The following is a 13,465-nucleotide window of genomic DNA, read 5'->3' as shown; positions in this document are numbered from 1 at the left end:
ATCCAGTTTTTTTTATATCGACTATGCATTCCGCTAGTTTTTCAAATTGGTATGTTTCGCCGGGCTGTGAAGAAATATAGAGCTGAGTATCATCAGCATAACAGTGAAAGCTAACACCGTGTTTCCTGATAATATCTCCTAAGGGTAACATGTAAAGCGTGAAGAGTAATGGCCCTAGTACTGAGCCTTGAGGTACTCCATACTGCACTTGTGATCGATATGATACCTCTTCATTCACTGCTACGAATTGATGGCGGTCAGATAAGTACGATTTGAACCATGCTAATGCACTTCCATTAATGCCAACAAAGTTTTCTAGTCTATGCAAAAGAATGTTGTGGTCAATAGTGTCAAACGCAGCGCTAAGATCCAATAGCACTAATAGAGAGATACAACCACAATCAGATGATAAGAGCAGGTCATTTGTAACTCTAATGAGAGCAGTCTCGGTACTATGATACGGTCTAAATCCTGACTGGAAATCCTCACAGATACCATTTTTTCTCTAAGAAGGAATATAATTGTGAGGATACTACCTTTTCTAGTATTTTGGACAGAAAAGGGAGATTCGAGATCGGTCTGTAATTAACTAGTTCTTTGGGGTCAAGTTGTGGTTTTTTGATGAGAGGCTTAATAACAGCCAGTTTGAAGGTTTTTGGGACATATCCTAATGACAATGATGAATTAATAATAGTCAGAAGAGGATCTATGACTTCTGGAAGCACCTCTTTTAGGAGCTTAGATGGAATAGGGTCTAACATACATGTTGTTGGTTTAGATGATTTAACAAGTTTATACAATTCTTCCTCTCCTATAGTAGAGAATGAGTGGAATTGTTCCTCAGGCGATCTATAGCAAGCTATCTGATGTGATACTATAGCTGACGTCTGCATGGTTACAATTTTATCTCTAATAGTATCGATCTTAGAAGTAAAGTAGTTCATAAAGTCATTACTGCTGTGCTGTTGGGAAATGTCAACACCTGTTGATGCTTTATTTTTCGTTAGTTTAGCCACTGTATTGAATAAATACTTGGGGTTATGTTTGTTTTCTTCTAAAAGAGAAGAAAAGTAATCAGATCTAGCAGTTTTTAATGCTTTTCTGTAGGATAGGTTACTTTCCCGCCAAGCAATACGAAATACCTCTAGTTTTGTTTTCCTCCAGCTGCGCTCCATTTTCCGGGCTGCTCTCTTTAGGGTGCGAGTGTGCTCATTATACCACGGTGTCAGACTGTTTTCCTTAATCTTCCTTAAGCGTAAAGGAGCAACTGTATTTAAAATGCTAGAAAAGAGAGAGTCCATAGTTTCTGTTACATCATCAAGTTGTTCTGAGGTTTTGGAAATGCTAAGGAATTGGGATAAATCAGGAAGATTACTTACAAAGCAGTCTTTTGTGGTAGAAGTGATGGTTCTACCATACTTGTAACAAGGATTAGAATTTACAGTTTTAGCTATATGAAGTTTGCACAAGACTAAATAATGATCTGAGATATCATCGCTTGGCTGCATAATTTCAACACCATCAACATCAATTCCATGTGACAGTATTAAATCTAGAGTATGATTTCGACAATGAGTAGGTCCTGAGACATGTTGTCTAACCCCAATAGAGTTCAGAATGTCTATGAATGCTGATCCCAATGCATCTTTTTCATTATCAACATGGATATTAAAATCACCAACTATTAAAACTTTATCTGCAGCCAGCACTAACTCGGATATAAAATCAGCACATTCTTTAATAAAGTCTGTATGGTGCCCTGGTGGCCTGTATACAGTAGCCAGTACAAACGACACAGGGGATTTATCATTAACACTTGTTTTTCTGGATAATGTTATATGAAGCACCATTACTTCAAACGAGTTATACTTGAAACCCGCCTTCTGAGAAATACTGAAAACATTGTTATAAATTGAAGCAACACCTCCCCCTTTACCTTTTGGACGTGGCTCATGTTTATAACAGTAATCTTGGGGGGTAGACTCATTTAAAATAATGTAATCTAGCCAGGTTAGCCAGGTTTCTGTCAAACAGAGCACATCTAGTTTATGATCAGTGATCATATCATTTACATTCATAGAAATTTATCCGTATTGCATCTGTTTTTTATTTGTTGAACATCAATTAAATTGTTACTCTTAATTTGGTTTGGACGTTTTTTGTATTTTCTTGTTCGGGAACAGACACTGTCTCTATAGTGTGATATCTAGGTGAGAGAGTCTCTATGTGCTGAGAATTAACTGATTTCTGTGACGTGAGGCGGCTAGCAGACGGTCGGTTTAGCCAGTCTGTCTGCTTCCTGACCTGGGCCCCAGTTAGTCAAGTACAAACTCTAAGATTATGTGCCATATTTCTAGAGAGAAGAGCGGCACCACCCCAGGAGGGATGAAGACCATCTCTTTTCAACAGGTCAGGTCTGCCCCAAAAACTCATCCAATTATCTATGAAACCTATGTTATTCTGCGGGCACCACTTAGACATCCAGCCATTGAGTGATGACAGTCTGCTATGTATCTCGTCACCACGGTAAGCAGGGAGGGGACCAGAGCATATTACATATTACTACCGAAACATGGGATGTTTTGTCAAAAATATAGTATATAGAATTACCAACTAAGACAGTTTTTTTTTTTGAAAAGATAATAAGAGGGTTTTTCATTATCTAACAATGAAAAAATACCATAATTGTGTTTGTTTGCATTTTGCAGAAGCTCATGGCCTATGTGGAGGAGAGAATGCTGAAGAATTTGGACTTGCGCTGTTCCAGCAGTATAAATGGCTACGTGCTGTCATCTCAGAGAGACATCATGGGTACACACTTATGCACAGTTTTCACTTCAGACACAAAGTCTCCAGTAAACAAGCTTTCCCTGGCAAAGAATATTTTAGACTGCTGTCAGCATTGACAGTCCTGTCCTGTTATTATCATGCCTAGACACTCTACGTCCTCTGCTGCCCCCTGCTGCCTGAGGTCAACTACACCTCCCCAACAGGAAGTTCAGTATTACCTATGACCTGAACTTTGCCAGCCTCTGTGAAGACTTTGTGGAGGACATCAACTTTCATTTCTCACTGGGTCTTACATTTTTGGTGAACCGTTTCCTAGGGCCTGGTAAAGCAAAACAGGCTTTGAGCCTGTTGGATCAAAAATTGCAAGTAACTGTCCAAGTGTTTTTTTATTTGTTTGTTTTGTGTGGGGGGGGGGTGCACTTGCTTTAATGATCTCTAATAGCAAACATATCAAACATAAATAGGCCTACAGTGATGTAATATGCTTTGTCCATAGGTCACCTCTTCCTCTGCTCCCTTGGGAACCCAGGTCCAGGAGGAGTTGGCTATGTCCATGGCAACAGGTTTGGTCTCTCTCACTTCCAGAGCATCAGTTGGCATGCTGGTCATAGCTGGTGTGGTAAGATATATTAGATTAAAAATGCTTTACACCAGGACTTCTTTAAGTTCTATAACATTCATTATAAATACAATCATGTAAAATATACTTGTGTGGTGCCATTTTTGGACAGGTGTGGCGTTCTGTGGGATGGAGGGTTATTGTACTTTCTGTGAGTCTCTACAGTTTGCTATACCTGTATGAAAGACTGACCTGGACCAACAGCGCTAAAGAGAGGGCGCTTAAGCAGCAGTTTGTGGACTTTGCCACTCAAAGACTGCAGGCCATTTCACACATTATCAGCAGTGACTGTGGACAGCAGGTGCAACAGTGAGTGACAGACCTAACAAAAATTGATACATTCAAAACATAGTGAAAATTCTATCATTTACTCAACCTTGTGCCATTCCAAAGGAGATGTTTAACAGAATGTTCTGGCTACTCTTTCCTCTGCAATTACTCTGAATAGGGACTGAAGTGTTGAAACTTAAAAAAAAAATTACATTTGACTCCACTGCTTCATATATTAGTTTTATAAATAACAACACCTGGATGGTTGCAAGCATATGCACAGAGAAGACAGACAAATGTGTAAAAAGAGAAGTGCTCTTTGCTGTAGCTTGCAAAATGTCATATATATGCCTTTTCCTCAGTTTTGTCCTCTATAAGGACATCTATATTGAGTTTCTCTAAAAGCATACAAAGCTACGGTTTTCAGTCCTAGAGAATTTGGGATATTCTGGGCTTTGCCGTTTACCCTTTTGTAAAATATGATTCTAAAGGTGCAGACACATTCATAGACAAAATTGTTTATTGTCAATAGTAAAGCTATGTTTGAAGCACAGCTCACACACAAGTCACTTTCAAACAACGCAACCTTCTGTTGGTCAATTCAGGAAATCTTGAACCTGTTGTGAAATCTGCATTGTGAAAATTTTTCACCGTCACAAAAAAATTGTGATCTCATTGATTCCTAATGAAATGATTAGGAATCATTTAAATCAAATTCTTACAACAGTGGTAAATGTGTCCAGCTACATCAGCAGCATTCTGTGAAATTCTGTGAGCAAAAAAAGGTTAATTGTCTATAGTCAATAGTGTAAGGGATGTATGAAGCACAGCTCAAATCAAAGTCACTTTCAAACCAAGCAACTTTCAAATTCCCCATGAATCCTATGCAGAATCTGCATGTGGAAATTTTTGTCCTCACACGAAATTCCCATTAGTATGTTGATTCCTATGAAATGACTAGATTTCACCAGTGAAAATTTGCCAAATAGTAAATTTGACCATATCTTTATGATACAAACACCATATATGGAATTACAGCAGAAGCATGAGTGTTCTGAATCTACTTTTTGATTTCCCACTTCAAACTAAAATGATCCAGCAGTGACCCTTTTATCCAGCTATTTAAATCTGTCCATCAACTTTGCACACTGAACGACATGGACTTAGTAAAAGGGAAATTATGTGACACATCACCTGCCTTTCCCAGCACTTAATCATGGCAATGTTGAGTGAATATTTCATCCACAAGGTGACAGCTGAAAAGACAACGCTGCACTTCACCGACCTGCATACAAACATGTTGAGATGTTTGAAATATTGGTTTATATGATCTGTAGGATGAGTGTGTGTGGGCGATGTGTGAAGGATATGCCTCTCTGTGTTCTTGCAGGGAGATGGTGGCCGTCTTTACCCGCATGTGCCAACAGGTTGACAAGAGCGAGATGGAGCTTGAAACAGAGATCCGCAAGACTCAGCGCCAGGATTCAGCGCCTGGAGAGTGTCCAGAAACACTCCAAAACCCTCAGGTAGAACAGTCATGATGTGCGTGAGAGAGAATGACAGCTCATACTGGAGATAATTGCCTTTAATTGAAAGCAAATCCTTGTCAATTGGTAATTCTGTAGGAGTAAGCACAACAAAGGTGGGGCTGCATCATATAACAGCATTTCATGTTTATGTCTACATTACAACTTGCAGTTGTATTTTATGCTATATTTTCTGACTTAAAGCTGATGTAGTTTTAAATAGCTAAAATATTTTTTTTCTATCCCAGCTTAATAGTAAGCCATTTGTAGATTGATTCTTCCAAGGCCTGCCTCATGAAGCGAGTTGAACAAAACCAGCAGAATTACTTTCTCTGAAGATGAAGATCAAGTTCAAGAAGTGAATTTATATAAATCCAAAAAAAAAACTGTAATTCTAAAAGTATTTTTATTGTATACAAATATAAAAAGTATGAACATAATTGCTCATATGTAATGCATTAAGTATCTGTAGACCTCAATACATCTTCAAATGCTAAAAAAAAAAAAAGTCAAAGTTGATAATAGTCCAGGTATCATTGACCTGTATCAATTGCATACAACTATGTAACGAGATTTGAGAATGTGGCTTCACTCAGTATCTGTCTCGAACCTAGAACAAAACTTTCCCAACCAGATTAGTGTTAGTCACTGTGCCAATAAAGACCTCTAAGAAACATTATTCAGACAGAAAAACTTGCCACTTAGACCTGGTTTGTGCGGCAGGTCTCTGAAAAGATTGAGCATCCAAACCACTCCAAACACATCAACACTGGCTCAAACAATAGTATAGAGTCCATAGAGCAAAATCAGGGGAGGGTTCAGGAAAAAAAAAACTGCATTCATTTTTTGCAATTGTCATTGGTAATACAATTAGTTCAGAAATCACACAATTCAGTTTTATGTGGCCTGAAACGATAACATTTGTTTTATTCCCAGGCATAAAGCCACTGATCTGGAGTCACAACTGGAGTCTTTTTCAGCACAGTATCTGCAGACTCAACATTAACTAGAGCAGCAAGAAACTGGGAAGGAGTAAGACTGTCCTCCAGTGTTCAGTGCTGGAACAACCCAACGCCTGCCGAATGGAAAATTACATGGACTCTAAAAGATTTATTTCAGTTCAAGATGTCCAGATTTCTCATTGACAAACAACTAATTGTAGCAAAGTAATAATGTGTAGACAATCTCTTGATGAAAAGCATTTATTGGTTATGATAACAAATAGTAACAGATTTTACTGCCACTGTACGAATACAAATTCTGTTAAAAAATAAAAAAAGATCCCACAGCAAGAGATCATTGTTTTCGGAGCCAACATAAAGCAAATAATACAAATCTGTTTTCAATAAAGCATTTAAAGTGAATTAAGAGGAATGTGTGTTTGAATCAAGAGGCAGTTATGTCTGCTGGTTTTGTCCATGATATACACACACACACACACACACACATACCAGGGAGGGACAAAAATCGCAGAACTAATAATTACTGAATAAGTGAATTAAAATCAAAATCATCTGGTTTTAAATCAAATAGTTACAGCATATGCAGGACCATCCAGATATTTTTGCCCATTACATCAGCAAGGATCATTTATTTTGCACCACAAACAGAATACCCATAAAGGAGTAGATCTATCGCTATATAAAATACATCAAAACCACTATGCCCAATAATGACGCACGCTTGCTTTTTGGTAAACTACAATTTGTTTGAGGGTTGGTGACAGTCTGTTGTTAATATGCGTAAAAGATTGCACTTCGGTTATCTGTGTCCTGTATATAAATGAAAAGGTTTCTGTAGCAAGTGAAAACACAGCTAACACACAACACTTTAATGTGGTACATTGAATCTGTGATCACGCTACAGCAAACGCTGCATTTACTTCTGCATTCACTTTCATTTTTAGAGTTGAAGGCAGGGTATTTCTTTGTAGTATTGTGATCAATTTTTTTACATGAACTGCTGCCAATCTGTCTTGGGGTTTCAGTGCAGTAATTTCAATGCTTGTCAGCATAACCACCTCTGTAAAAACAATTCAGATTCAGAAAAATTAAGCTCTCACTTCCTCTAGCAAGAAGGCCAGCACGTGGAAAGCAAATGTTGCGAGGGAAACCATTTTCAAAAAATTTAAATATTTAGGCCTCACGTCATAAGTTATGTGCTGAGTGCCTACTGTAAATGAAAGAAAAAGTGATTGCAAAGATCTGGATAATATAAGCTGCATCATTTAATATGATAGTTCTAACACAACCATTTTCACAGTTGGTAAATACCTGCACGCTGATTTAATTCTCAAGTTCTAACTTAATAAAGGCCATGCATGATTTTTTTATACCGTTAAGGTTTTTGTAAACTTAAGAAGCAAGCAGTTTTTTTCCCTCTGAGTCAGTGGATTGTGGTATTGCTAGCACAGTGTTTGATCTTATCCATAGGATAAGGCTCAGTAAGCTAGCTGAAATATCCATAGGATATTATGTTGCCTGCTCCCTACGGTCATGTTCATGTACTTTATGGACTAACTGGCAAGTTCAGGTTGAACTTCAAATGTAATGAATGTTCCGGATTCAATACGAGTTAAGGTCAATCGTATTAGTCTTCACAAACACACAAAAAGCAACAATCATGGATAAATGAAGACACAACAAAATCAATAAACACTAAAAAATACCATTTAAAAGTAAAGTTGCACATTGTGTTAACATGAAACTAAAGTCATAGCAATATCATCTCCTGTAATGACTATAAAGTCAGTAAACTCAATCAAGAGGACATTAATAGGAAAAGAAAAAATACACACAGAAATGATGTTGGTAATGACAATTTACAAAACCCAAATAATACAAATATAACTGCCAAATGTACACATGTGCACATATGCTGTACATAATTTATTTTAATTGCAAGTGCCTCATTTTCCCAGAAAAAATAAGAGTTAATTTACTTGTAAGTGTACCGTACATTGTTGATTGTATTGAACTTGTATTGTATTGAGACTGGAACATACCTTCAAGTCAATTAAACACCTACAAAGGCTATACCTTGAGGAGAATTGGATGTCAAATTAATTATGTTGGTTTTACTAAATCAATTCAGGTTAAAACCCTTTTTGCCTTCATTGCACTATGCAAAGTTCTTCATGTACCTTAATTACCTTAACCGCCTAAATGTTGTAAACACTCAAAACAGGAGGATCATAACTTCCACATTTGTTGGATGTCCTTTCATATCATAAGTAACTGCATGATTGAAATGAAATTTACCCGATGAACAGTAAATGTCATATATTAAACACCTGAAATAACACAAAACAATACAGAATACTGAATGCAATCTGGTATTGGAAATGTAAGTATCGTTAATGTCAAAAACTTGACTGGAAAAAAAAAGCCCAAAACTAAACAACCACAATGAAAAGCATAACCTTTGTACAGATTTGTATATGCTCACAAAGCCAGCCTATACATTAATTCACACTGATTGGCACAAATTTAAGGTGATTACTGATGGTTCAAGTGAAAAATGACTTACTTTTAAGGCTTGCTTTTTTGTTGTTGTTTTACTGAAACAGACAGAGGGCTATATACCTTCAATACACACATTTGTGACTAAATACACACAGTGTAGCTTGTGGTCCATGACAGTTTTTTTTTTTTTGTCATAGAGCTGAAGCACATTAATTCAAATACGTGCAGAAACACCAGTGTGTGCAGTCTCACGTGACTATTTTCTAGTGCAAAAGCATACAGTCCTAGCTAGGTCTTCATCTCAGAGGGCAGGTGTTCATAGTGTGTGTAGAAAGGCAGACATTGTCAGAGTGGCAGTGACCAAGGTCTCTTGTTAGGTATCAGGTTGCAATTCCAGCCTGCTCACCAATGGCAAAGTCTCACAAAGCATCAAGGCCATGCTTGGTGTTTGAATCAAAACAAAAGACTTAACCAGAAACTTTCCAGAAATAGTTTTGCTTAAAATGTCATCACTTACTCACCCTCAAGTTATTCCAAAACCATATGATTTTTGTGCGTCCACACATGTAAAATCGCCATGAAAGTGGCCCATATGATAGGTGTACCACTCCATGTCCTATGAAGACATACAAATTTTTGTGAATAACAGACCAAAGTCGTAATTCACTGATAACTGAGTGTTAATGAAATGTGTCATTCTGATTCGGCTCATGAGTACATTCAGCCCACTCAATTTGAATTAAGTGGCTAAATTTAGATCAGTGTTTCCCAACCGGGGTGCCGTCTGTCGAGAGCAGAGCAAAAATTTGTGAGATAGTTATAATGGTAATTAAATAATGTTTACATATGTATAAAAGCCTACATTAAAATCTGTCATATAAATTGGTCTCTTCATTAGAAATTAGCCTACTGATTGCCACCATTGATGGACAATTTTTAATATTAAAAATATCTGTATGACATTATATTCTGCAGTTCTTCCCTGCTGTACCGAATATCTATACTTTTCAAATTATCATATTGACGTTAGAAATTCAAATATTGTGACAATTTATTTTGTAGGGTGCCACAAGTTTGTTAAAATTTCCAAAGGGTGCCGCGACTAAAAAAAGGTTGGGAAACACTGATTTAGATTACCAACTTAAATTTCAGTCTGCTTCTCACTCATTATTTTGTTCGTCCTCAGACGACTTGGAATGTAGAGTCATCTGGAATACTTTCATATCGGTTTTAAGGGGTTTTTGGATCCATTAAGCATAAATGCATCAGTACTAAAGAAGACTGCTGTTTTCCAACAAATCACAATATATGAGTATTGTTCTTTTGATTTTAACAGAAAAAACAAATGTCATACAGGTTTGGAACAACATGAGGGTGAGCAAATTACAACAAATTACACTTGTGGGTGAACTATCCCTTTAACCATATATGTATCATATATCCAGCCAAATAAATATGGAAAGCAGCAAATCTCAGATAGTACATATAGTGATAGTAAAGACAGATGGACAGACAGGCTGATAGTAAATCCTTCTGTGCTGTCTGTAATACAGTTTAATACACTGAAACACGCCAAACATTACTGTCAAGCTTAGAGGGTGGCAAACACAAGCTCAGTGGCATCAGTGTTTCTCTCACAACTACACATTACCAAGCTGAGCCTGAACCATTTATGAAAGAATAGACCCAACACTGATGCTACCTGACGCAAACTAAATTAAGGTTGAGGGCCAAACACTAATGGCCTACAATACTGTGGCAGCCTAATCCCTTAGTTAATTACACTGGCCACTGTGTCTGGCAAATAGCACTGTGATTGGGGACAAAGAGAAAAAAAATAAGCAGGAAAAGAAAACAGGGACAGTTAAGACACCCATCACGAGTATCCACACATCAGAACATCCAAACACTGTCAGAAGTGCATATGTTATACATACAAGCACACAGAATGGCAGATATATACTGTACACAACACAGTCGTGTCCCCCACCTCGAGTCAGACATCAAGCCAGAAAGACAGTGAGCCAGTGGAGGCTCATCGCTGTTGGTCCTCACCTCTTTGACTGACTGCAGGATGGTGGGATAATGCGGTCTAAGAAAGAGAGAAGATGAAGAAAACTAGGTCATCTATAAGGAGGAGATGGAGAGGGAAGGGTCCTCTGTGGCAGCGGTGCACTACAGTGATTGTGTGATCAGAAAGAGTGGCTCCCGAAGTCCAACCCAGTGAGGTCAGTTCCATATCCTAAGGAAGCTGTCCCAAGAACCGGTGGCCACAGCCATGCCATCACTGGTTACTCCCAAACAGCTGACTCTGTTGTCATGCCCAGCTAGAACACCTTCACAGACAAGACCAACAAAAATAGCAGAGATAAGTATCATACAAATCTTACAGCACATGACTAAGTGTGGCTGTCTATTAGGGGTGGGAATCGCAGGGTACCTCACGATATGACACGAATCACGATACATGGCCCTCGATACGATAATATCACGATACAGCGTCATCGATTACTGCTGTAATCGATATATTGCTAGACAATCCTATAATGATACATCACAATATCTGTCTATGAAAACAAAATGCCTGTGAAAAGGTTAAGTGCAAGTTTTCTCTCTTTAAGACCAAACTTAGAAAACAGCACAAAAGTTCTGTAAATCAAATTTAACATGTTAAGTAAATGAATCATTTTTTTCTTGGACTTATTAAGAGCTTACACTTTTCTTTGTGGGAAAACCAACACATTTAACTGCTTATCAACTTTATTTCAAAATTTACCTGGAGTGCTTTCTTAACCTTTCCTCTCCTCTTATCATTAAAACGGAGACCCGCACGTGACGTGCAGGGAAAAAATTGCCGTTCACATAGTGTCTTTTGCACGCTCAAGTTCGTTGTTTCAAATGTAGACATGCGGCAAGCACACTTCTGCGCCGCATTACGGCTCTGACAAGGTTTTGTTTCATCGTCCATGCCATAGGTGCAGATTTATGTTTCTGCCGGACGGTGCCCACTGCCCACACTGCATAACACGCACTTGTAATATCTGAGGGAGAGGGAGAGAAAGGGAGAGCATCCAGTTTTGTTGACAAAACTGGACGCACCGGCGCAGCTCTCTCTCTCTCTCTCTCGCTCATATAGTGAGGGAAATGCACCTGCGATCTTTACGGATTGAATATGCGCTCTGCAATAATAACAACATGATCAGTGCCTATGGTCCACGCTGAGAGCTGTTCTGGGGCAGTTTTTTTAGTTCTAATCTCCATAAACACAGGGCTCTCAAGTCTTGCGCATTCACCGTGAGACATGCATTTCAACCAGTTCACACGCCCTCACGCCACACCTTGTATTTCTCACGCTGAGAAGTCCTGCTTTACAGGCTGTTAATGGACGAGGCGCAGGCTTGCAGAGGGAAGTTCTCTGCCGAGTTCATAGCTGTCCTGAGAGTTAATGCCACCTACCAGCCAATATCAGAAATTATCATTTGTTTGAGTAAATTACGTGATCCTGCTACAATCACGTTCGTATAGGCAACATGGATGCGCACATACGGGACGAGGAAGCTAGTGGAAGCGTTTTGTGCAGTCGAGGCGGTGGTCGCGTTGCGGTCTTGTTGCCATTTGTATTTACTAAACCCCTTCATTTTTTTTAAAAAGCATTTTCATTTTATGATTCCTGGACAAAATCACTTGCCTGTGATCAAAGATAGTGAGAGCTAATTTTGGGGAATACAGCCAAATGCTAAATAGCTCTCCAACAGCTTTAACTAAGTTTTGGCTACCTGAAACTATAAGGAAAGGACTAGATAATTGGTAAATCTGATAACAGACAAAGTCACCCAAATAAAATAAATTGTTTTATATATTTCAAACAACAAATGTATCAAATGTATCAACATTGTTGAGAAGGTTACTTTGGAAATGTAATTGGTTACAGATTACAAGTTACTCTATTTGAAATGTAATAAGTAGTGTAACTATTTCAATTGCTTTAAAAGTAATGTAACTGATTAAATTTGATTACTTTTCTAAATTTTTAACGAATGTTTTCAACTGTTAATCATTTTGAAACTTTTAATGCAGGCAGGGTTAACCTTACAGCAGAACTCAACACGGTTTACTGTCAGACTTTCAAAATGAAGTCAGACTTCATCACTTGAATTAAGATAACAATTTAATTTTAAAGCACAGCCACCACAAAATCAAACTTTAGCACCTCTTTTTACTTTGATATCATTCTGAGGTTAAAAACAGATTTAAAATCATAAGATATATTGTAATAGCTATGATACCATTTTTTAAATCAACTCCTTACATAGCTATGTCTGGGAACACTTGGAAAAAAACAGTTAATCCTAAAAAATAAAGCATATACATAAATAATAATAAGTCAGTTATCAAATGAGCATGTGTACTATTCTGTGTCCTAAACTCCTGAAACATTGGTGTCTCATATTTTAGAGCAGTCAGTGCAATTTGGGAAAGAAATCAATCAAATCTGCATGTGTGAAAATATTCAGATGTAACCCCCTTTGTAATCGTTAACATTTCCATAAGTAACTGTAATTTAATTATACATTGTTTCTCAGTAACTGTAACAGATTTGTTACATTTATTTTGTAATTTAATTACATAATTCTAGGGCTGCACGATTAATCGAATGCGATTGTCATGCGCATTTTGATAGTAATGCCGGTTCTGTAATAAGCAGGAAATCATCATCACGTGTTTTCAGATGGAGCAGAATTTACTACACATAGACAAGTTCACAGAGTTCACTGACAAGTTACGCAAAAAAAAAA

General features: G+C 37.7%; 1 protein-coding gene and 1 pseudogene across 2 annotated transcripts in view; one reads left to right on the top strand and one right to left on the bottom strand.

Moving 5' to 3' along the window:
• Positions 1 to 6,481, top strand: part of LOC107705297 (mitofusin-1-like) — a 26,916-nt pseudogene extending 20,435 nt beyond the window's left edge.
• Positions 6,482 to 10,036: 3,555 nt separating this feature from the next.
• gnb4a (guanine nucleotide binding protein (G protein), beta polypeptide 4a) overlaps positions 10,037 to 13,465 on the bottom strand; it is a 16,334-nt gene continuing 12,905 nt past the window's right edge. For both annotated transcript variants that reach the window (XM_016508565.1, XM_016508564.1), the window contains exon 10: positions 10,037 to 11,005. In XM_016508565.1, coding sequence (XP_016364051.1) covers positions 10,899 to 11,005 — 107 coding nt within the window. In that variant the 3' untranslated portion in view covers positions 10,037 to 10,898. The remainder of the gene's footprint in view (positions 11,006 to 13,465) is intronic.

The sequence above is a fragment of the Sinocyclocheilus rhinocerous genome, unplaced genomic scaffold (genome assembly GCF_001515625.1).
Source record: "Sinocyclocheilus rhinocerous isolate Xijiao unplaced genomic scaffold, SAMN03320098_v1.1 scaffold2279, whole genome shotgun sequence".
NCBI lineage: Eukaryota > Metazoa > Chordata > Actinopteri > Cypriniformes > Cyprinidae > Sinocyclocheilus > Sinocyclocheilus rhinocerous.
This window is presented reverse-complemented; position numbering and strand designations above follow the sequence as displayed.